This window comes from Apiospora kogelbergensis (genome assembly GCF_038363985.1).
Source record: "Apiospora kogelbergensis strain CBS 113332 chromosome Unknown utg000005l_segment0_segment0, whole genome shotgun sequence".
Taxonomy (NCBI): Eukaryota; Fungi; Ascomycota; class Sordariomycetes; order Amphisphaeriales; family Apiosporaceae; genus Apiospora; species Apiospora kogelbergensis.
Genome location: NW_027117422.1, coordinates 5,267,323 through 5,292,030, shown reverse-complemented (window position 1 = coordinate 5,292,030; position 24,708 = coordinate 5,267,323). Strand labels below are relative to the sequence as shown.

At 53.5% G+C, this 24,708-nt stretch overlaps 6 protein-coding genes across 6 annotated transcripts; 2 read left to right on the top strand and 4 right to left on the bottom strand.

Annotated features, from left to right (window-relative positions):
• Positions 1–40: 40 nt before the first annotated feature.
• Positions 41–587, bottom strand: PG998_008365 (uncharacterized protein; the record flags this gene model as incomplete). The annotated part of the gene is made up of 2 exons (XM_066875181.1): positions 41–451; positions 498–587. 2 exons carry the CDS (start codon positions 585–587, stop codon positions 41–43), a joined length of 501 nt encoding a protein of 166 aa, XP_066731126.1.
• Positions 588–5,443: 4,856 nt separating this feature from the next.
• On the top strand, positions 5,444–6,934 carry PG998_008364 (uncharacterized protein; the record flags this gene model as incomplete). Its single annotated transcript, XM_066875180.1, has 2 exons — positions 5,444–5,637; positions 5,710–6,934. 2 exons carry the CDS (start codon positions 5,444–5,446, stop codon positions 6,932–6,934), a joined length of 1,419 nt encoding a protein of 472 aa, XP_066731125.1.
• A 2,493-nt stretch (positions 6,935–9,427) lies between these two features.
• On the bottom strand, positions 9,428–10,019 carry PG998_008363 (uncharacterized protein; the record flags this gene model as incomplete). Its single annotated transcript, XM_066875179.1, has 3 exons — positions 9,428–9,586; positions 9,681–9,748; positions 9,821–10,019. The coding sequence occupies 3 exons, from the start codon at positions 10,017–10,019 to the stop codon at positions 9,428–9,430; spliced, it is 426 nt and encodes a 141-aa protein (XP_066731124.1).
• A 1,727-nt stretch (positions 10,020–11,746) lies between these two features.
• On the top strand, positions 11,747–13,087 carry PG998_008362 (uncharacterized protein; the record flags this gene model as incomplete). Its single annotated transcript, XM_066875178.1, has 3 exons — positions 11,747–12,042; positions 12,119–12,425; positions 12,458–13,087. 3 exons carry the CDS (start codon positions 11,747–11,749, stop codon positions 13,085–13,087), a joined length of 1,233 nt encoding a protein of 410 aa, XP_066731123.1.
• A 1,961-nt stretch (positions 13,088–15,048) lies between these two features.
• Positions 15,049–16,680, bottom strand: PG998_008361 (uncharacterized protein; the record flags this gene model as incomplete). Its single annotated transcript, XM_066875177.1, has 1 exon — positions 15,049–16,680. The coding sequence occupies one exon, from the start codon at positions 16,678–16,680 to the stop codon at positions 15,049–15,051; it is 1,632 nt and encodes a 543-aa protein (XP_066731122.1).
• Positions 16,681–22,988: 6,308 nt separating this feature from the next.
• On the bottom strand, positions 22,989–23,848 carry PG998_008360 (uncharacterized protein; the record flags this gene model as incomplete). The annotated part of the gene is given in 2 exon segments (XM_066875176.1): positions 22,989–23,213; positions 23,231–23,848. The coding sequence occupies 2 exon segments, from the start codon at positions 23,846–23,848 to the stop codon at positions 22,989–22,991; spliced, it is 843 nt and encodes a 280-aa protein (XP_066731121.1).
• Positions 23,849–24,708: the final 860 nt, after the last annotated feature.

Below are 24,708 nucleotides of genomic sequence, written 5' to 3'. Positions count from 1 at the left end.
TGGCGGATACCTAAGCGATACAGCGTCAGAGCCATCGTGATCATGATTTTCGCCATGGCCGGGTTCTACCCCACGCAGTTGCCGGAGCCGGCCGCGAACGGATACAAGTTGGATCGGATCCCGCAATGATCAGCAAATTGGCCTCGGCTCGCAAGGCCGCTTCGTCATATACATACTTGTCACTAGCCGGGTCCCAGGCTTTGCACAGGAAGTGGAACAAGTCTTGACGTCGTTCCTCTTCTGGCTTTTTCATCTGCTGCGACTGCAATTCGAGCCGATCGGTCACGCTATCTTGCACAAACTGGTAGTATTGCTGGGCGGCTGGTGGCGTCAGGAGGCCGAGCAGTCTATCAAGACCACGGGTCTTCAGCCAGAGGACGAGTGCGAGGAGGGGACCGGAGATGTGGCGTAAGGGGCGTAGCAGCAGGTTGTATGTAGCGCTTGCGAGTGGCTGGTTTGCCGTTCGTGTCTTTTTCTCCAAACGACATCTCACGAACTGCCAGCAGACTGAACGAGAAGAGCGCGAGGGTCCAGTCCATGACTCCCAGGCCTTGGAGGGACAGCTGGGTCACGCGAAGCCCCGTCATATTGAGCTCCGTCGAGTTCCCGAAATTGGTCTCGGTCGGAGATGGGGGGGCGGAGCAAAGAAAACGGGCCGGATATTGTGTCTAACTATGAGGCAGAGAGTGGGATTCTGTGGCACCAAGATTGTATAATCACGGTAACGTCGAAAGGAGCAGCAATCAAATGGAGCAGGCATGACAGCTTAATATCATGAAGCCGGAGCACCCGCGACTGCCACAACCGACACATCAAGCTACGTCGCAAGCCAGCCTCCAGCCCTACCCAGGTATGCGAATCCTCTCGGCCTGTCTATTAGCATTCTATAAAGTATCAACATTTCGGATACGCAGGCGCTGCGCCACGCCAGGAGGCTTTCAATGCAGCGGGAACGTCACTTCAGCCAACCTCGCCGGCAGTTGGTATCGAAATAACTTCACCGTAATATATGTCCGTTAAAGTGCCCGGACGACCTTTATTATGTAGGCGAAGGGGTTTCTTGCGCCCTTCCGAAGTGGTAAGCGGCCCTGCTTGTCCGTGTCACCATAAGCGGCCCTCGAGAGAGGGGGAATCAGAGCCTTGAACAGATTACCCCCGGGCAAGGCTGTCCTGACCATCTCTATCGCACTCATCGTCTATATAGAATGGGATAGTAAGAAGCACGAACTCATTGAACTCCAAACACTCCGAAAACTTGTTAGTCCGACTACCCTCATGTATGAGGATGGACATGCGCTTCCTAGGACAGGGGTTAAGGGGCCAAACGTTGGACATCGTCTATGCCGCTTGGTGATCTAGATGTAAGCTGCCCCAAGAATAGCCACGTAGCCCCTGTTTCGCACAAGATACCATAGATGGTCTCGAAGTAATTGGATAATCTCACCGATGCTGGTGATTCAGCTGGTCTTCCTGTTGGGGTTCTCCACTCTACCACCGCAGGCTGTACGGAATATTTTGGGGGCCAACGATAACTTCTTGGCCCCCTTCAGCTGAGCATTGCCAGTATAACTTGTTATCTCGTGATAAATAATCATTTAAGGGCCAGGGTAAGCTGTGATCGCAGATAAAGAAATGTTCATAAATTCGACTATGTCCACTGCTTCCACCGTCATCTTCACAGCCGTCAGCTGCAGTAACACTACGCTGATACACTCGTCATGATAAAATGCATCGCTCGTTTTTCTCCTATAACGTAACACGGCCATATCCGTTCAGGTGGTTTACCCCAACTGTCGTTGTCGGAGCTATCATTGCAGCTGCCCTAATCTCATTCATAAACTTCGCATCAGCGGGCTACGAATTGGTTGCCACGTCGTCTAATAACCCCAACGCAACCATCGACAACTCTTCTCAATATGGGGGTGTTCGGTGGCCCGCGTACTTTATCCAAAAAACACAGGCGACGTGCGCCCCAGCTACCTTACCGCTCGGCACTCTGGTCTACACGACGAACAACGCCCTTGCGTACACTTTAAACAGTGTGTGGCGCTTCAAAGACAACGGGCGCAGGGAAAATCTGGGCTCTTTGGTATACCTAAACAACAATCTACAGAACTGCAGCATGAGTCAAGTTCGAATCGAGCTCTCGGGAAGGTACAAGCAAAGTCAACTCATCCTGGCGACAACGCATATAGGAATCTTAGTCAGTGCTTTGGTCACTTGCACCGTGGACATCGATACCTCCCATGCCGAGTCTGCGGCACAGGGACCGACATATTTCGAGTTGGATGCCAAGTACGAACTGATACACCCCAAAACTAGGACTTTTCTATCTCGAAATGCAACAAAGTCGCCCAGCCTATATTGGGGGAGTCGTTGCTAAGCGCCTACTTATTGCTGACAGCGAAGGCTTACGTTGATGGCGCAAAAGACAAGGATTGGTACAACGATGACGTGTATGATGCTGCCATTATACTCACACGGCAAGCCCAGACGGACAACGGTACGAGAGAAGAAACCATGACCAACAGCTTCTTTCACGTCGAATGCTATACGGAACATGGTTATTGTAAGCCCCACGATATGCCATCGCTACTTCGGGGTGGCTCGGCAAGGTGGTTCGAATACCCCTACCCAAATATTTGGAACCGCGTTGATATACTAGGGAAAGCCATGTGGTTTACCGTCTTGACGGACCTAGGATTTAATAAGTCGACGGTGCCCAATATGTTCGTCTACCCAGACCTGTTGGCAAACCTGACCGCGAACCTCACCAACGAAGCCCATTGGTGGAAGACGGCACGAGAAGATGCAAACAACAAGAAATACGACTTCAAAGTCAATATGCAAATGGACAGTGGCCTTGCATTGGCATCGTTTGACCGCAACCAGACACCTCAGGCACCCTTAGGGGCCGCTCCTGCATTCTTATCGACAAACTACATATGCCAGGTCCCCCAAACAAAATCGCCTGGTATATTATTTATCTCCATCTTCGTTGCCGATCTTGTGCTGCTTCAGGCAGTTTGGCTGGTGTTTCGATTGATTGTAGACACGGTTTCGCAACGCAGATACCCGTCTATGGGATACTGCTCAGGATGCACGGAGAATATTGAACTCGTGAGGGTGGGGGTGACGGATTCGAGCTCGACGGCCGCACTTATACCACCTAGCAGACCAGTATCCCCACTTCAACTAGGGTAACGGAGTCTGTGGTCGTTGTTTCCCTTTCAGAGGGCTGCAGATTCCAGGATGCTCAACACCGCTTACACCACAGATCTCGATTGTCGATTATAACGGTCAAAAGACGGGCATTCTTTCACATACGACCACATCCTGCTGAATACTAGGGATCCCGTCCGCTCTCCCATATATAAGCAGCAGAGAGCCGAATTAGTACTAGGGTCGGTGACGACCTGGGAATCCTCGGTGTTGTATGTTTTGTTTTTGCCCCTGCTGCACGCTACCCTTTTTGTTTGGTTGCGCCTCGCACGACTCGCACGAATTTGAATAAACAGCTGTCATGAGCTTCTTCCGCACAAGCTGGTCATATATGCATTCATTATTGAGTTGTAACACGGGTCATGATGTCCTGCCAGTCTCTCGTCCAGTCTCCCGACTTTGGGCGCAAGACGCTTGGCCATATTGCAGTTGTCTCATGGTGCCACGATGCATCAGTGGTGTTGAGTTGAGGCCAGTGGGTGAATGAATGTACGTCAGGGTAGGGGGCCGCTAGAATGGCGCTAGGAGGATTGGCAGGTGCTTACGTAGCCAATTTGGCCTGACACTCACCCAACCGGATTCGGCCCTCTCTCGGTACAGATCAGCATAGGGATATCAGCTCTTTTCAACTCTTTTTTTTCCCTCTTGCCACCGTTGCCCGCAAATGCTCTCCATACCCTCTTGCGACAACACCCGGTTACTTGGACCAGATTCAAGTTGGACCACGCTCCTGGGTGGGCTTAGGGTTAAGTTACCCCAGACCCCATATCCGGCCCAGGGAAGATCGTACGTAAAACACACCATTTGGCGCGTGTTCTAGAACTCAGCTACAGCACCTGCATTGCTGGACTCGTACGTATTCTCTGGCCTCGCATGTATCGAACATGGATATCTGCCGTACTCCAGACCCAGGACCCATGCATGACTCGATAGGACATCCCATACCCGCGAAGTCGGATGGCAGATGGGGATTTTGGGGGTTCAGGTCGCCAGGGTTTTCTGGGGCCTCATCTGCTCATCTTGCCAAAAGCATCAGACCATTGGCAGGCACGGGCACGCTCCAGCACGCCCGAAAGTCGGCGCCTCCACAATAGCTCCGGCATGGTCTCGGTGCAGCCGGTGAAATGCGACCGTCATTCCTCCTAAAGGCCTTGTGTAGCCTTGTTTGATGCCACACCACGGGCCAGGCACTGTGGGCTTATAGTGGGTAGCTGCGGACACCATAACGTAACCGTTACCACACCTCGAGAAGTCTTCTTTCCCCCTTCGCGACAGCACCGAGCGACGATCTCGCTGGTGATGCTGCCATGACACAACAAATGCCATTCCCTGCTTCCCCAGCCAATGTTCGACGTAATGGTCTGTGGGGGACCGGCCAATAGGCGACCCGATCAGTCCGACGGTGCATGAAATTGACTTTCGTCCAGCCGGAACGACGAGGGTGTGGAATCTGGGGAAGACCACGATGGCAGAAAACCAAAGAACGAGCAATATATGTATGCATGTAGGTACGCCAAGGAGCCTGATGCGGCTCTGGCCGCTGCTGACCATCGCATCCGACTTCTTCATTGGGCAGTGCCGGGACTCATTGTCCCCTTAGGCTTCGCGCGGTGGTCTCGCCTCCGTAACAAACTTATATGCTTTAGTGCAGCGGGCGGGGCGCAATTCCTGACCGCGACTCGCGACTCGTGGAATCCTTTCCGGGGGGCAAGAAAGAAGAAAAAAAAACCACACACTTGCAGTGAGAATTAAGGTGATCCAGAGTGAGGAGTACTTGTGGTCCGAGATGGCTGGAGGATGCCCGTCAAGTCCCGCCCACTGGGGGCAAAACCGGGGGCCTGGACAAGTCCCTTCGCCTTCATTTCTAATCCATCGTTGAGGCCGATTGCGGAAGACTTGACGTTACGACATTTTACTTGATTAAAGCTTGACGCCTGCTTCTGGATCCCGAGCTTGATATTATTACATTTCCCATCCAGTCTTTCACTTCGATCGTCAGTTTGTCGACAGTTTGGTGATCTATTTTGGTCTGTTTCACGGGATAGTTTAGGGAAACATTCTCTAGGAGCGCCTCATTTCCTTGGGGAAAAAACTTTCATTAGTTCTTGGGACAGTTCGACCGAGTTTTCGCACACCTTGAGAGTCTCCTCGCGAGCTCGACGCCTATTCCCCTATCCCCCTCACTCACTACTCATTGTTCGAGTTGGAGAAAAATTGCATAATGGTATCAAATCAGCAAGCAGGCATTAACACTGCCTCGGCCGACCCCGAAAACGTCCCTTCCGTCTCTGAAGAGGCGCGCGCGAAGAAGGGCTCGTCCGGAGCAGACAGCATGTCGCAAGCTGGAGACGACTCTCCACAGAGCGTATCACAAGACAATGGCTCCGAAATAGACTACCGGACTCTGGCGTGGTGGTACGTTTATGGGATCCGCAATAGCGTCCAACCCCCGTCGATATTCACAAGAGACTGACCCGTTCCGAATAGGCAAGCTGGTATCATCATGATCGCCGAGACCATCTCCCTGGGTATCCTCTCCCTGCCGGCCGTCATCGCCACCGTCGGCTTGGTACCCGGCATCGTCCTCATGCTTGTCATGGGCATGTTGGCCACCTACTCCGGCCTGGTCATGGGCGAGTTCCGCCAGGCTTACCCCTGGGTGCAAAGTTTTGGTGACGCCGGTGAGGTCATGGGCAGAACGATCGGCATGGGAAGACTCTTCCAGGAGGTCTTCGGCGGTGCGCAAACCATCTTCCAGATCTTCGTCATGGGCAGCCATCTGCTCACCTGGACCATCTGCCTCAACAACTTGTCGAGCACCGGAACCTGCACCATCGTTTGGGCCGTCGTTGGTCTGGTCGTCTTCTGGGTCCTCAACTTACCGCGCACCCTGAAGGGAGCGAGCTACATGTCGTTCATCTCCTTCTTCTCCATCTTCACCGCCGTCCTCGTCACCATGATCGACGTCGGTATCGAGAAGCCCATTGGCAGCACGAGCCTCGATGTCGCGAACAAGCTGCCCTTCACCTCGGCCTTCCTCGCCGTCACCAACATCGCCGTCGCCTTCAGCGGACACTCGTGCTTCTTCAGCATCATGTCCGAGTTCAAGAAGCCTGAGGACTGGCCCAAGGCCCTGGCCATGCTGCAGATCTGCGACACCACCATCTACCTGATTGCCGCCGTGGTCATCTACGTCTACACCGGTCCCGATGTCCCATCCCCCGCCCTGACGGCCGCCGGCAGTGGCAAGATTCGCAAGGCCATTTGGGGTATCGCCATCCCCACCATTGTCATCGCCGGTGTCATTTACGGACACGTGGCCGCCAAGTACATCTTCGTGCGCGTCTTTGCCGGCACCAAACACATCGCCAAGCGCACCTGGGTCGGCACCGCCGGGTGGGTCGGCATTACCATCGCCGTCTGGGTCATTGCCCTCGTCATTGCCGAGTCGATCCCCGTCTTCAGCAGTCTCCTCGGCCTCGTGTGCGCCCTCTTCGCCAGTTGGTTCTCGTACGGCATTCCCGGCTTCCTCTGGCTGTTCTTGCACAAGGGCAACTGGTTCGGCTCCACGAAACACATTATCATGTTTGTGGCCAACATAATCCTGGTCCTGGTCGGCGCCCTGCTTTGCGGGCTGGGATTGTGGGCTTCGGGAGAAGCCATCCACAACGAGTCGGGCAGCGATGCCTGGAGTTGTAAGAGTAACGCGTAAAATGACGTTTGGATCTGATATGATACCCATCAATCAAAAGTTTTAGCTATATTAATAATTCAATTTTTCGAGTGCACATTTCATTCCTGACGTGCATGTATAATCAACGTCCCAATATCGATATCCAATGACATGATTTGACGGTAAAAATGACAAGCGCAACCCACCTGTTTGCTTTCCATCTATGTTCTAGAAAAACTAGTCCGTAGTCGCAGCCACTCCCCAGACCGTTGCAAGGTGGCAGGAAAGGGGAATCGACGCCAGACCTCCTATTGATGGTTTAGATACACCGCCATTGTCGATTCGGCTACCATTGTTTATACCCACTCTCGGTTGGACGTCTGCATGGAAACAACAATACATGGACTGAAATGCCCTGCAACAAACCGGACAGGAAACCCACCTACATACCTTGGCGACCCACGTATGTATGACAGGAAAGGGAGGCTTCCAGATCTCAAGGACGATATAATGGATATCCCTAACGTGTGTATACGATGATGTCTGAACGGCCAGCTGAGGGTAACGTAGAAACGGCAACCCAACCAAACAGGCTTACTGATGGAGCTCGTGTTCAAAGTATGAAGACGATTCCAATCGGCCTTTTTCGGGAAACGACAGCTCAGCAAGACGTCGATAAAGAAAAAATACGGCAGAAAAACGGAGGCAATCAGTCGAATGAGCCCAGTACCATACGTTGTAATCATATGTCGTTAAATTCCCGATGGCTGTGTGTCACCTCTATTCATTTCACTGCCAATGTGGACAGATTGACGACAAGGGGGGATTGTGGTTAACCCCCCTTCTTTTAGGATGTTCCCATCGTTCGAGTCCCAGTCCAGTCCAATCTGTCGAGGGATCGTCGTCGGATAGTAGCCGAGAGTCCTCGGCTGCCAATAGACGCAAACGCGCGGGTTGGTTCGTCCTTGGTTCACCGGTGGTGGTCTCTGGCCCCCAATTGGGTTAGGGGATATGGAGTCCAGATTGGTTTGCGGCAGTCACTTGGCTTGCATGTACTGGAGGCTGGTATTTTATGAGCAAGACTTCGAACTCAGCAGCCAACCAACTGCCAACGTTCTCCGGGTGCCGCACCGCACAAGCGCACAGTACACATTGCGATACGCAAGGAGCCAGAAGAACTAGCCGAAGACAGGCAAGTGCAATCCAATGCTTATCGCCTTCTAGCCTGGCTTAGCTTAGCGAGCGTGGGGTAGTAGCGATGGGTGAATGGTTGATAAAGACACGACCCCTCCTCCAGCCTTCTTTCTGCCCATCCCTCCCTGCCTCCCTTCACTGCGGCCCAGCCGCCTGCCCGCATATCATGAACATATTCACTCCGTACATGGCATGGGAACAGCTGCTAAATAAAGCAGCGAATGCATGTGTATGCAGCCTGCTGCGTGCGTGTATCCAATAGCGGGGGCAGCGACGTCTCATTGAAACGCCCGGGTTTGCTGGATGTTCATGTCGCAAGGGGGGCGGGCGGTCAGCCAGCATATGCGCACTGTGCGTACAAAACGGTCCTCCCGTTGCGACCACCGTCATGTCGAACGAACACCCGATTCAGTATTCAGTGACGCACCAAACGGACCCCCGAACGCCATCAGCAGTAGCTTCTCGATCATCAGACCATTTGGTCGGAAATTATTTAATAGATATATAATTGCCAATCTAGTAGTTAGTCGGTCGGCCGCTTGCATTTCCTGACATGACCTTTTTCTACGTCTACCGTCTAAACTAAAACCCAACACGTGAGGGTGGGCGCTCTTAAAGCTTGCTCTGCCACGTGGTGCCTGTCTTGTGTGTAAATTGGCTCGAGGAATCATTTTGTATGGAATGTCTCATTAGTCGGTTGAGTCGGATGCCACGCCGGATTTGGGCGCCATGGATGAAAGAAGAGCAACATGACGAAGTGTTGGGCCGAATCCCAGCCCGAATGGCACGTACAGCAAAGTGTTGATAGAATCGGGTTGGTATTATACCTATGTAACATTTCCAGCCGTGTGCCAGTATTCCTTCTTTGAACACAGGCCCTGCGGAACCCCCTGGACCACTAACAGGTCCAGGGCCCCAAATAGAAGAACAAGAAGTAGAGTAGAATAGCAGTTGTATAACACATATAACCCTTTCCGAGGTATGTAAGAGAAAAACTCCAGACACCGTCCCCCTTGCCATGTCCTTCCTGCCTTTGCCAAATCATACGCCTTCTCCAAATCAAAAGACGACTGCAGTGGCCCCTGAAGTTCCATCATGTACGCCACGAATCAGTTGCCGAAAATCAAGCCGCCTGCGTAATCGTCCTTTCGGAACTCATCCAGGAATGCGAAGGGAAGTGAGAGCGCAACCAAAAACGCCAAAGCCGTGAGAGCCTTAATCGTGGAAAGATCGGGTCTTGCGAGAAATGCAGTCTAAGCAGCGCAAATCAGGGCTCCAAAGTCGTCAAATGGACACACCACCCTCTTTCCCTCCCATAGCAGTGTTTATGGGGCGGGCTCATTGCGGGAGCATATTCCGGACCTCCTCGTCGCTCAGGCGGATCTCGTGCACCGGCTCCCGTCTGTTTTCTAACGGGGTGTAGTCGCAGTCGACGTACGAAGGGAGGAAGATCTCGGGGTTCCACGCGAACCCTTGGCTCGACGACAGGTAGGAGATCTGTAAATAGGTAGTGTGGCTGGTTAGCACGATGCAGGCGACTTGACTCCGAAATGGGTCCATCTGGATGGAGGTGGGGCAGGGGTTGACGTACCAATCTGGGGGGGCCATCCGGGTCGCCGATGTTGATGACAGTGCACTCGTCCTGGCAAAAGGCGGTGCCTGACCAAACTCGTTAGAAACAGCCACCCAAAAGAGACGTAGCGAAGAAAAGACCATTGCATAAGGACATACTGAGGAGGCTTTGGCGTCGCTGGTGCATCATCTTGGGCTTGTCCGAAGATTGCGAAGGCGAAGAGGCCTTGCTGGACCCGGGCGTCTGCGGGGATGAGCTGGCGTAGGAGGAGGCCGACGACGACGAGCTCGTGGGCTTGCGACTCTGCTCAAACCCCGAAACCCCGCGCGGAGCAGGAATAGCGATCGACGATGACATGGTCGTGGACTTGCAGGCTTGCGGTGTTTGTAGTCGTGAGCGTGCAGCAAGTAGCAGAGTAGTAGTGGTAGTAGTGATACAATGATGGTCCGCGAACGGCTGGCGAGGAGTCAAGTGGGCTGGCTGGCGGCGGTGCTGATAAGCCGATGAATACGAATGGCACACTTGAGACGGGACCGACAGGTGCCTGGACTGGATGGAAGGAAGGCGGGGTGGAGGCGGTGGGAATGGATGGAAATATAACAACGACCTAGACAACAGGCAACTCTACACAGAAGATTATCATGAGGTTCGAAACCCCTACCATCGAATCGGTTGCTTCGGGATTTCTAGATGTTCTGAGGAAGTTGAAGGTAAGGTTCGCAGTTGGAGTTGGGTCGGGATACCTCAGAAGAAGGAATGGGCAGGTAATCAACGGTCGGGTGTCACTTGAACATCCGCATGAGTCAAATGGCAGCCAGATGGTGGCATCGAATCAGATGGGCTGAATACGGGCCCCGCGGTACCGTACATGACCGTATCTGCAATACTGTATGGGCATGGACATCAAACAGGCACCAGGGGTCGCCTTAACCCTCCGGCCTGTTCACTATTGGGTTGGGGAAATGGGTGAACTCGCCAGCTCATTTGTCCGCTGGCCCGCATTTAGGTTGGCGCGGTTCAAGTTCATTGAGGGACTGGAGGGCGAGCGGCGAGGTCGCTTGTGACACACACGCCGTGGCTGTTCGTATGCAGCTTGTTACAGGCTGGATTTGCGCTGTGGAGGTTAAGGTTAGGCAGAGAGATGCATATCTTCTCAGGCAGGCAGGCATACCACGGTGCTTGTATGTCGGGTATGCTTTACCCCGACCACTCGACGTCGAGCTCAGCCGGTCACTCACGCAGAACTCACTCATAAGATAGATACCACAGAGTGTGGATGGATGATCGGGAGCCCATACATGTTGTAGTAGTGGCAGTGACCCCACAAAGTTACTGTTGCGGTAATGCGTCAGACTTCCCTGACAGTGGAGCATTCGTGTGTTCTCATACCAGTCGGGCGATAACGGAGCCTGTTCCGTCTATATACAGACACTACAAACACGCCATCCAGCCCGCTAGCCAGCTACAGCCTCAAATTGACAAACATCTCTCGCCCTGGCTGCCTAGAGCGTCGTGGGCCAATCAATTTTGCTGTTTGACTGGGATGAGGATGTCGACTCGATGCGACATCGAGAGATCCCGATGCCCTGCCAGGCCTGCTTCAGCTGCCAGTCTCCCTCGCGATTGCCTGCAGTTGAGATTGTACTGTGGCTAGAAAGTGCCGCGCACAGTGAAGCCGTGAAACAATGATGCATTATCGAAGCTAGTGTTGCAGCGGGCTAGTGTATCCAGAATCTGTATAGTGTGCATAAACATGCATAAGGACTTATGCCTCCAGCTCAAGCTCTGGCCACCTGAGCCGCTAATGCCAAGACCAGGCTGAAAGGCTGGCGCGTTTGTGTCCACCAAGCAGCACCAAGCTTCCCTGAGCTCCAGAGGTCGGGCCAGGCAATTGCCATCCACCACTCCAACGTTTCCTCATCATCGAACATCAGCATTCTCAGCCATCTTCATCCAACCCTTGACGAACGACCACGAGCCCTCCACCAAGCGAATTCGGAGGTAACGGAAAATCCGTCTTGGGCATTACCAACACCGGCCCTTCCTTGTAATACTTTCCAGGTCGATCAGATTCATCAGTCAAGATGGGCGACGTCGCCGTGGAAAACCCGGCCAACACCGTGGCACCTCACAACAAGCCCACGCCTTCCACAATCCCCAATGTCGAGAACATTGAGGGCCTTTCATCACAAGGAGATGACGAATACGGCACATTGAAGAAGCTGCAACGGCATCTGGAGTACATCCAGCTGCAGGAGGAGTACATCAAGGATGAGCAGCGCAGCTTGAAGAGGGAGCTTGTCCGCGCCCAGGAGGAGATCAAGCGCATCCAGAGTGTGCCGCTGGTAATCGGACAGTTTATGGAGGCTATTGACCAAAGGCAAGTCTCGTCTACAAATCCACTACTCGGACACGCCACTGCCGCTTCCATAATATCATACTGACCCCTGCAACAGCACTGGCATTGTGCAATCCAGCACCGGATCTAACTATGTGGTACGCATCCTGTCGACACTGGACCGCGAGAAGCTGAAGCCTTCGTCCTCGGTGGCCCTTCACCGTCACTCGAACGCCCTCGTCGATATCCTACCTCCCGAGGCCGATTCTTCCATCGCCATGCTGGGCGCTGACGAGAAGCCCGATATCACGTACGCAGACGTCGGTGGTCTGGATATGCAGAAGCAAGAGATCCGCGAGGCTGTCGAGCTGCCCCTTACCCACTTCGATCTTTACAAGCAGATCGGTATCGATCCCCCCCGCGGTGTGCTTCTCTACGGACCCCCGGAACCGGCAAGACCATGTTGGTCAAGGCCGTCGCCAACTCGACCACAGCCAACTTCATCCGCGTCGTCGGCTCCGAGTTTGTTCAGAAATACCTTGGTGAGGGTCCTCGCATGGTGCGTGACGTCTTCCGTATGGCCCGCGAGAATTCGCCTGCTATCATCTTTATCGACGAGATTGATGCCATTGCCACGAAGCGATTCGATGCCCAGACAGGTGCGGATCGAGAAGTCCAGCGTATTCTGCTCGAGCTACTAAACCAGATGGACGGTTTCGATCAAACTTCCAACGTCAAGGTTATCATGGCGACCAACCGTGCCGATACCCTGGACCCCGCCCTGCTGCGACCCGGTCGTCTTGACCGAAAGATCGAGTTCCCCAACTTGCGTGATCGGAGAGAGAGGCGGTTGATTTTCTCGACCATCGCTGGCAAGATGAGTTTGGCGCCCGAGGTAGACCTCGACAGTTTAATCACCCGCAACGACCCGCTCAGCGGTGCTGTGATCGCTGCCATTATGCAGGAGGCTGGCCTGCGCGCTGTACGCAAGAATCGATACAACATTATTCAAGTCGACTTGGAGGACGCCTACTCGAGTCAGGTAAAGGCCACGGCCGATGAGAACAAGTTCGATTTCTACAAATAAGGATCGAGTGCGCCTGTGTCTGTTTCGGGAATCTGTGCTGGGCTCTTTGCTTCTTCCAGAAGAGCAAGCTCGCAAAAGGGGGTTGGGCAAGCTCTCATGGAGTTGGTGTTTGGATGCAAACCGGAGTCATAGAGTCGCATCAAGCACCCAGTATACAAAGGCCAACATCTGGGGGTTGCCCGGTGCTTTACTAAAAACTGTACACTGTACAATATCTACCAATTCACGAGACGAACGATTTGCTTTCCGAAATTTGTGGTGCTTTATGCACGCTTCCCGTGATGCTTATTGTACTAACCGCGCTTTCTTCGATATGTCAACACCAGCAGCACTATGCATATTTTCATAACAATGGCAACGCCGCCCACCACAGTGCCTCGCTGATCCTAGATCTATATTTCTCCTTATCCCCCCCACCCTTGACGGCATGACAAGACCCCTGAATCCGTCAGTGTCCACTGGTCCCGAGTATGCAAAGTGGCTCTCTAGTATTCGACCCATGCGCCGAGATCGGACCAAGACACCCAGCTCCATGTTATAGGAGTAAAAACACCATGGTTATTAAACCTGCCGGTTGTCGTACTTCTGTTTAAGTTCTCATTATAACGTGTTTTACCCAAAGCCCCAAGTGAGGTGTGGGAAATTCTGGTTATTAGACTTTTTCACGAACATGAATGGAGCACGTCAAAGCACGTCATCCATCATTACTACTCCGGTCGAAATATTCCTGTCCCCATCTGCTCAGCTCGGTCAGTCAGACAAGCCAAGCCGGGTCAGTGACTCGGTTAATCGAGGGTCCCTCAAGGTCACCACCACGCCATCAGATCACGCAAGCCAAGGATCTCCGTTTCGTTTAGTCATACCGGTGGGGTGTCTACCTCCGTACGTGGTGGGTTCGCTCAGGAGCACGCAAAGCACGTCAGTTTGATCAGTTATATATTACATATATATAGAGCTCGACCATCGTCATGTCTGGTAGATATTAGTTGTATCTCTTTTCACTCGTCCCACATGTCCATATTCCTAAGCAAATAGGTTTTGTCCCATTTCCCCTTCCTTTTATTTTCTTCCTATCTCCTCGATAAAGAGAAGAGTACCAAGTAAGATGTTGAAGCGACACCACCCCCAATAGGTCTCATTGTCCATAACCATACTACATGAGAAACTTTTTTCTATCTTGCCACGCTCTCGTCTTCCTCGGGCGCCCGCTCTATTGTACAAAGACCAACGAGGTCCAGCTTGGATAAGCTCTAGCTCGGCAGATCTTATCCCGCATCGACAGGGACATTAGCATCATTATGGGGTTTGAAGAAGCCCAGCTGCCAGAAACCCTCGGTTCTCTTCACTGAGATGTCTCCATATCCATGTCGTCTTCTTCGACTTCGTCATTCCCTCCCCAAGCCAGGGCAGCCGCGAGGCCAGTAGTGATATCACGTCTGCCGCTTCTGATGAGGCAGACAGATAGAAACACTCTAATAAGTGTCCGGTTTGTTCTCAGTTCCATCTCTTCCATCCTCTTCTTTATGCCACCGCCCACCGACCGAGTGTATACATGCTGCCGATATGCTCAGCCAACCCGTCGACTGCCGCCTCATTCTCCCGTTTATTATGCGCCGACCCATTTCCTCTAGTAACGCCAACGCAGGGTCTTGGTTGACCAGAAAACACAAACAAACAAGCCAGAAATATGATACAAATTCGCAACAAACTCGGTTGACCACGGCGACTCTTTTCACCGACTTTACTTTTCAGAGTCCAAGTCCATGTATAACCACTGATATTTTTTAAGGGGGCTGTTTGCCCCCTCTTCGCTCATCCGCACACCTGGGTATCTTCGCGCTCCTCGAACGCCATCAAATTCGGGTATATCCTCCACCGCCGTTTCCTTCACGCTTCTCGGGTCTTGCTGGCCCGACCACCCGCCCATTGCAAGCACTCTCAACTCCAAACCTCGCGTACGATCAGGATCCCATCACGACAGAAAGTTCTAGCAAAAGCTTCACAAACTTCGCGTGCAACTCGATGAAGAAATCCGGCCTACCGACGAGCTCCGCCAAGCCACGCGCCTTGGGGGCGAATCCAGCCGGTCCCATCGTACCGCCCATGCCGCCCATGCGCTGAATGAAGCCGCTTCGACTTCCGCCACTTAAGAAGCTGCTGCCGCTGTCGCGATCCGGTTTCTCGCGGTCAAAAGACCCTCCACCGAGCCCGATGCCACTATCTCGGGGCCCGGGCGCATCGCCGCCACGACCGTTACCGTATGCCCCGTTGGTATTGGTATACTGGGATTGAAGACTGGTAATTGGCGAGTTGCCTTCCTCGCGTTCCCGCTCACGCTCTGCCTCGGCCTCCGCAAGACCCACAATCCAGTCCGCGAGTTCCTGGAACTTCACGGAGAGGAAGTTGAAAGCCTTCATGGCAACGCGCTCGCGATGCGTCGACAAAGCCAAGAAGGCGTAGACCCGCCGCCTGCCTCGCGCATGACGGTCAGGTATACGGAAGATAAAAGCGGTCGTGTAGCCTGCAAGAGGGTCACCGAAGAAGATCGGGCCACCTGATGACTGCGATGCCGGCGCATTATGATGCGATAGTGCGCTAGATGAGGAAGCGAAAGAGGAGTGCGTTGCGGCGGACATGGTGTTGCCGCCCTGGTTGCTCATGGAGGCAGAGTAGTTGGACGCATGTTCAGGTCTGCGAGGTAATGTCTCAAAGGAGAGGGTACGCAAACATGAGGCCCTCACGATCGAGTAGGTATTGGCTATTTGGGGTTCGTGGGTGCTTGTGTAGTCGAGGTAATGTGTGTGTGACTGATGGCTCGACTTGGACGAAACGCTCGATTGCGAGGCGGAAGTTTCAGGGCGGAACGCTGTGGGAGGGTGCGAGGTAGCGTCGGTTGGTGAGATCTCGGCATCTTCATCGTCCGATGCACATGATGATTGAGGGTTTGAGTTGGGCGGGCTCGTATCCCTACTCGAACTGCCGTAGACGCGAGCATAAGGCGCCCGGGTACGTAGGGTCGGATCGCGCAGCCCGGCTTGAGCGCCGCCCTTTTTATCCTGCTCGCGACTACTATTGCTTTCTTGGAGCTTCGGTAGCGTGAGCGCGCAGTTCTGGCAAGGACTTGCATTTTTTGTTACATCGGGGTCGTAAGTGCGCCGGAAGTTCGGGTCGGTTCTTGAGTGCGCCTCATTTGAGGGCGGCTCAGGTGCCTTTCGCGGACTTTGCGGAGGTGTTTCTATAGCGGAATTTGCCGCGCCGGCTTGTTTGTGGGTAGATAACTTCGAGGTGCGCCTTACGGCTGCGCGATGGACATGTGCTTCTTGTTCCGAAGACGGTAAGCTTGAACTCCGCGATGTCGTCAAATGCATTTTGCGCATGGCTTCGGTCACGCTGGGATGCGAAGTCACAGCCGCGCTAGTTTGCGGGCGACTTTGGTCCAGGCTATCATCATAGCAATGGGAACATGGGACCGGGAGACCTTCGGTCACCATCAACGGCGTCGGGCCATGCAAGTCGCAGTAATGCGCCAAGCAAAGCTGGATATGTGATGTCAGTAAGGGGTCAGAAGTTGGCGGTCGGTGTGTGACCACCATGGCGATCAGCTACGGAATAATAAAGTGTTTGGGCAGTTCAAGCATCCAGGCATGTTGAGGGGGAGGGGGGCATAGATCAGATCATATAAATGCGCTGAAGAAGAGCCCTGTCAAACGTAGAACATTCTTCTGGTTCTAGGGCAAGTCCGACCACTGGGCCGATTAAAGGGATGCTGGCAACGATCGGTGCGTTGGTGTCAAACAACACACCAAACGGCAATAGGAAGGAGTTATATGGAAATGCTGAGTTTGAGACGCGACAAGCTCCCGGGGCATCTTCCGTGCAAGGGGGGGTCTGGCCACCAGGTCAAGGATAGGAAAGAAAGGTTGGCATTCCATTTTCTCTTCTCCTTTTGCTTTCTCCTTTTGCTTTCTCCTGCTGTCCCCCCCCAAGTCGCAACTGTTGCTTCCTCGTAATCAGAGTAAGCAACAGGCCTGCTAGGGGTAAGCAATAAATGCGCCATAGCAGTAGACGTAGGTGAGACGGCGCGCACACGCCTCGCGCCGTGCCGTGAGATTGGCTCGAGACACCAGAAAGAAATTGAGGTGAGTACAGGCGACAGGCGAGACCGGGCCAAGGCCAAGCTGACCCAAAAGACCAGGGGGGCTTTGGGATTGGAAGTGACAGTGGCAGTGACAGGGACGCAACGTGGCGTGGGGAGCATCAGAACACCGATCAATCAATTGCCGCGATGCGCTCCCTGTTCGAGGCGGTGAAAAAGAGAGGAATACCACCGATGCGTAGCGTTGCGTGGGGGAGGGCGAAAAGACAAATCAGAAGCTCTCAAAATAAAACATGGTTACTTACTATGGAAGCCATGACGTCTGCTACTGGTTCTTTTTTTGGTCGTGGTGGTGGTGTGCTGTGCTTTCTTACTTGTACGCCGCCTAATTGCACGCGCCGTTTCCGATTGGGAGGATTCGACGAGTCGGCGAGGTGATTGCTGCAGGTAAGAATAAGAGGCGGCGCCCTCCGGCTTGTTTCTTATGCTTGTTCGTCTTTTCTGCTCCGATCTTGATGACCGCCTGCGTCCCGGCGCATCAGCAGCCGAGATTGGATTGGAGGATGGTCGTGTAAGATTCCGCCTATCTTACTTGCTTCTTCGACGTTCGCACTTCCCTTAGTAATCCTCCACTGCTCCCGCCTGCAGACCGCCTTCACCGGTCGGGGTTGGGGTTAAGTAGGGTTGGTCGAGGAACACGCCGGATGCGACCAAGATTTTGGTGGTGGTTGTGGGTGTGGATGCGTGGTGTGTGGCGGCGTGTAAGTGGTAAGTCGGTATGCCGAGACTGGCAATTGATGCGCGTGGGTGCGTGATGCTGAATATCTCAGCCCGAGGAATGGGAAGAAGAGAAAAAAAGCCTTGGGTGCAACTTCTCGCACTCCCTTGCCTCCTTCTCCTCCCAAACAAGCGGGAGTCGTGATGGGCCCGAGAGGCGCAAAAGAGGAAGAGGGATGGGATTGGTGGAGGAGCACCTCTCAATGGGCAGAAGGGTGCGAGCGAGCGAGCTTAGGTCAATATGTAATATGTAATGCGATGGGAGGTATGATGGTTTTAGTCGGTAATAGGTAGCTCTCTCGTTGCTTTTGGTACCTTGCTCTCTTGGGAACACAACAACAACAAAAGAAGAGACCAGCTTGGGTTTTCCTTGGACAATTGCTCGAATCCTTGGGCTGGGTCCCCAGAAATGTTTCTCCCGGGATCTGCCCTGGACTCGACCACTGCCCGTTGTGAGGGAATGGTGCCGCGCCTACTCTTAATTAAGTTCCGGCAATGCCTCCGGGGCTCGACTAGACAACTTGGACTGACACCGGACGGGGCCCTAGGTTGGGTGCCAAATAATTAAGTGCCCGGATATCTGGTGCTGGTGTGCGCCAGTGTGCGCGCTCTCTGACGGGTGGAGGGGCAAGTCCTCCAAAACTCCAATCAGACAGGTTCCATTTGACAATCACTGCCCAGCCCAGCCCTTCGAAGAAAATCGATCTTTCTGTTCCCCTCCCCTCCCAGGACGTCCCAAAACCATGTACCGGCGACTCGGCGCTTGGGATTCTCGATGGGCGGTGCTAAGACGGCCCACCCGCCCCTCTTAATGGTCTAGCTGCTGCAAGCACAATCTCGCGCCGTAAGAGCTCGTAAACGGGTCCAGGGGTCTTCTCGGTGGGTGTTGTTGTACGTAATAGACACGTCCAGGACGAGGGGTTCGGGTTTGAGACGAGAAGAGGTGTAGCTTTTGCGAGCACTCGAGTCAGCGGGCTCGGAAAGAGTTTTGCCAGTTCGTTTCGCTGGTGGGCTGCGGTGGCCTGTGGTCCAGGTCTGGGTGACCCGATATATCTGTCTATCTCGTACCTAGGTGCTGTGCCGTGCGGGTTGTCGTAGGCAAGACATGTGAAGGGCCAGAAACGAATGGGGGAATCAGACGACCTGAGAGGATTCGAGCCCTTCCAGGTCGCTTGTGGAAATCGTCCGATTAAGGTTTCTGTCAGTCAGCACGCCGGCTCTCCGCGGCGGTACCAGATGCTTTCCAGATACGTGTAGTCTCCAGTAGAAAAGACAACGGACGCAGAGTGGACAGAGCTGCAATTTCAAGCATTGACGAGAGAAAAAGAGTGAGATACATGTGTAGGAGAGGCAGCTGCTGTGTATAGATGGACTAGGATATATAGGCGTTGTGCTTATATATCATGATAGATCTAGAACATACGAATAACGACTTGCTTTGCTGGGGCCCTACTACTATCATAGATTGCGTCTAAATATAAAGTTACGTGTGCCACTAATACAACTATTGGGGAGACGAATGATACCCAAGCCTTGACTATGAAGACCGGCAGCACTTGTGCGCATATATTGCATATCAATCCACCTCTGTTGGGGTGTCGTTGCAGAATGCCGGGAGAGGTGTGGAAGTGTGCCCAGAAGGGGTATTACAAATGTTCGGAGTTGGGGCGGGCTTTGGGGGAAACGAGGCAGGAACCACGCGAAACAGGCCCGATTGAAGGAGAAAGTGAACCGGACTTCGCAAGACAAGGGAAATGGGAACGCAAGTGTATGGCATGGGATGTTGGCTGGGGCATGCATACGCACACGGGTAGCTGAGGCGTATGTACGCACATGAACAATACGGCATGCAGGATGCAGCATGTATAGCTGATTACTCGTCGCAAGTGGTGAGGTGTGGGAGGGTGGGAAATGTCGGAATGGCTTCAGGGGACGATAATCCGGCCAGGTTGCCCCAGCTCCGCAAGTCGGCTCAAACCCCTACACCCAACGTGGTCAGACAGCGAATCGTGTTGGAGGCGGTTAATATAATAACCGGGGAGGTCCTACGCTGACGAGATCTCGATGCCACCTTGGAAGCATTGTTTGATTTGTTCTTCAATAGTCAAATCTTGACCGGCAATATGCAATCACACAGCGTGGACAAGCTCTTAATACTGCTCAATCACCCCCCGTCCAAAGGCACTGGAAGCCGTCGAGTCGATCAAACAACAGGTCCGTTGAAGAAATGAAGAAGGGTAAAGTGCAATTGAGGATATTCTCCACCGCCAGCAGCAGCCTCGCCGACGCTGCTAGCCGGATTTCTCTGGCCATTGCTTCGAATGAGGAGACGAAGAAAACCACCGTCTCCGTGTCTAGAACTCCGTGATCAGTCCATCTCAGAGCTTGGCTGCATCTGCCGCTAGCCGGCATCATGCACGGTCTTCCCCTACTGTAACTCGTAAGCTCCCTCCAAACATCAGCACTTTCCCGCGCATTATGCGTGTGCGCGATTCCCACGGGAAAAGAAGCAGGCCCCTTCCATCGTCAGTCGTCATGGTGCCAGCCTCGGGATGGGCAAACCCAGCAACTTCATTTCCGCTCTTCTGGGGTGGGTTGGACATGCGACATGGCTTTCGCGAGGCCGGCCCTCGGTTCGGCGGTAAAGGTCTAGGTGCCCGGCAATGCCATGCCATGCCATGCAGGCAGCAGCAGGAGGCAGCTCGCTCGCCAATTCTCTGGGCTCTGGTCTGGGGTGGGAACGCAGGCCAGGGATTGGAGCTGCACGTTCGAAAAAATCGGTAGTCTTGCTGGTCTGGGCCGGGCTGCATGGGTTTATGGGGAGCGGCCCCCAGTTTTCAGCAGTAAGCCGCTGGATTGGGACGAACATGCACCATTTCGAACCGTCCCCTAGTGCCTCCGACGATGCTCAAGCGAGCTGTCACTTTCGACTACGTATGTATTGGGATTGCAGTTCTTAATGGCGCGCACATGGCGGCAGTCGGACAGCATCACACATACAGGCTCCTCCTGCCAGTACTCCTGCTTCGTCTATTCAGGGACCGAAGGCCGCCCCAATGCTGTGCTTCTCAGGATAAACTGGTACCTGTGAAACTAGAGCCCGAGGATGCTCTAGCAATCCTGCTAGTGCCTTCCTTCGATCCAGCACGTACATCAGGTACTTCTCTTTCGAGCCGTCCATCACATGCAGTGCTGATCGGGAACCGGCCTTTCGACTCCAATTTATTAGCTTCTGCTGGCGTCCTTCCATCGCGTGGCTTTTCTAACCAACCTCTAAACCCCGACCGTTCGGTCGGTCGAATGACTTTTTTGATACATAAGACGGACTGGCAAAATCCGACAGAGTCTCCACCGTCAGAGTGTCCAGAGAAGCCGGCTAGAATGTATTCAGAAGCTGCCAATGTTGAATCCTTCCGAAGGCCGGACGTGGCGAGGGAGGGAGGACATTTGGGATGCTGCAGCTGGTTGTTATCCAGGGAACGGCATTCTGTCTCGCTTCGCTGCTTGTGCGCGGGTAATGGCGATGTTCCCAAGATAAAAAGGTGACTGACATGGTGCATACCAAGATCAGTAATGAATGTACGTGGAATCTGGGGAACCCCAGTCAGTACGTGGCCATCGTCGGCCAGCGTAAGACCGTCATGGCGGTTGGTATCAAAGGTGTTATTGCACGGCGGTGATCATACATACAGCATATGTAGATCCCATTATAGCCGCGGTCCAATTCAAGCAACGACAACCAAATCCTTGTCGATGCGTAGCGAGCCGTAACTCCGTGCGGCCTTCTGAAGTGTCCCGTCTCGGGGCTCTTTCTCTAGAATCGGCAGCTCGCCGACGCCATTACGGAGCCTTGCATTCTTAGCCAGGGCAGATCGTGGGTAGCCCTACCTAGCGTCGGACGGTAGTGTAAGCTGCCTACCTATCAAGCTCGCTTGACTCGAGAACTAACACACGCTCTTTCCGTGAATCAAGGCAGAAGGAAACCCACGTGGCCACCCATATTCACCCGTCTCCCTAGTAGCGGAGTCAAACTTGTGATAGCAAGGACCGATACTCCGTACGGGCGGTCGTCTTGGCGTTGCAGGGGATCTCTACATTCCGTGTGAGACAGCAGTCGGATATCAAGGTCCGCATTTTCCGCACACGCAGCTCGCACACATGGCAGGTACTTCTTAGGAAGGTGTGAAAGAGCAAATGTTAATCTCAATTTCTCTAGGGGGAGGCTTGAAACCCAAGATCTGCCTCCGTGTGAACCAGTTCGTCCCATATCTGTGTTCATCCTGTGTCTCCAGCCGGGAAGTACGGGAGTGGTCAGCGGTGACGACGTCATTCTATTAATCTATTTAGCCACGGGAAATCAATGTTACACAACCTCATCTCAACTAGCTTATCTATCATACTGTACTAACGTGCATTGCATACCCAATGCCACGTCCAGACGGGCGGGCCGGGGAAGGTTAAACTACCGGACGACACAAAGACCACACACATCATTTTCGACCATATTCTCTGTAAAGGTCCATTTATCCCGTCACTCTCTACACCTGGGGGGCCAAGGCATTTGCCCCTCGGGGGTGTGTGTGTGTGGGTGGGTTTGGGTGGCACTTCAGTGTCGTTCTTTGCATTTACCCGGCCGGATGCGGTGAGTTTGATGCTGGGCAGTGGTGATATCCATCTTATGCAGTGCCAAATGCCTATCTCTGTTGCTTTTTTCTCTGTCAACATGCTTACTGTATTTTGTAATCACTTCTTTCCCGGCCTTGTTTCGTCAGCTCTGACTAAAGCTGTCTCTTCCCTTATGTTGTTGTACAGCTGAACTGCATGTGGCTGCCCACGCCTCACCGGCGGTCAAGTCGAGTATACGGTTACCTGCAGATGGGCCCCTTACACATACGTATATGACGTATACGAGTGAAACAAAGCATCAAGTCCTCTGATGTGATCTGATCTCAACATTTGCTATGGCGGCTAATTAGAAATATTTTCATACGAATATACATACCGTACCAATACACAGGCACCCCAGTCTCACGCAAAGATGGACTTGGGCCTCTCCAGCATCTTCCCGTCCAGCTCGATATCCACCTTCTCGTTGTAGAAGCAGAGGAGTCCAGCGACCCGGGCGCTCTCGTGGGTGGGCGTCTTGTAATACCAAATCACATCATTGACCACCGTCTCTCTCTCTTTCCCCCCTTTTTCCTCCGACGGCGGCAGGACGACAGAGTAGTAGTTCGCCTCCCCCTTGTACGGACACTGCGTCGTCGTATCACTCTCCCGCACCAGGCCCAGGCCGTCGGCGGCGTCGAGGACGTCGCGGGCAGGTAGTACCGCACGGGCAGCCCCGTCTCGTACAGGTGCATGGCCGAGGGCGCGCTCGCCACCAGCCGGCCCGCGACGAAGACGCGGACCGGCCGCGTCGAGGGCAGGATGTCGATGCGCTTGTACGGGTCGCGCGGGTGCACGTAGATGCGCTCATCCTCCTCGTACCACGACAGCCCGGGGGCCGCCGCGAAGTCGACCCGCACCAGGCCGGCGAGGATACGCGCCGCGCTGTTGGGCGGGAGGTCTTGGCCGAAGACCAGCACCCGGTCGCCCGTGGTACTCGACCCTACCGTGAGCTTGGTGATGTAGAAAGAAGCCGACGATGACGATGCGGCTTCTTCTCCTGGATTGTGGAGAACTCCCTCCCGGAACGCCGTCAGAGGCAGATAGTAGAAGGGGTAGTAGTCGTGTTCCCACACGTAGAGTGCCGAGGTGGTGTCGGCGACGATGCTGCTGCCAAACTGGATTCGGACACGCTTCGGGGTCCGCAGTGTCTTGACGGGGCCCTGGGCCAGAAGCCGCTCGCCGAGTTTCTGGAGGTCCGGTTGGTTTTTGGGGTTCGCCATTGTCCTTACATAATATGTCTATATGTATCTGAACAAATATCGAAACCAATCCGAGTACCCAAAGGTCGTAATCTCAAATGTTCCGTGGAAGTAAATAGGTAGCTATCGTATCCAGATGCCAGAGGGAAAGAAAGCTGGCCGGTTGACCCGACAAGGTTGTCTCAAACGTACGTTATGATACTTACATGTACGAACACCACCTCCCTCCTACCCCGCCATCGACACTTCCGTGACGCAATAGCTGCAGTGATTTGTCAATGGCGAAACGACGAACAGTCTTTTAATTACTCCATGACGAGCATTTGCATAGTGTCCAGTTACGTGCATGTAAGCAAGTCAGTTGGCAAGTGATTAGTCCAACCCAATTAGCCCAGTTTGCAGATCGCCCCCTACAGCGTAGGGCTCTCCAGCTAAAAAGGAGAAAATCAAAGACAAACCACCAACCTCCCGGAGGCTTTACTCATGGGCCGTACATAGATTTGATTCGGTATATGCACAAGTGATCAGCAAAGCCGTCGTTGCTTCGTAAATGTGTGTTTGTGTGTGTGTGTGTGTGTCTATTATCCTGTCTTCTGATCCTCAGATCTCTATAATAGGGGAAAAGAGCCGAGCCGAGCCGCGTTATGGGTATCTCAAATGCATGCAATCCATCCACGGTCCATCTGCTTGCTATCTCACTGACTGACTCTAAGTGTGTGCGCGCGAAATTGAAAGTGAAGAGAACCGATTTCCCCCTTTTCCGGCCATACCGACCAATGCCACACTTGCTTCTCTTCTGAAGCATTCGCCGAGGCATCATCCCGTGTACAAATGCATCTCTTGCCAAATCACACCCTATCGTGCCACGCTATGCTGAATTG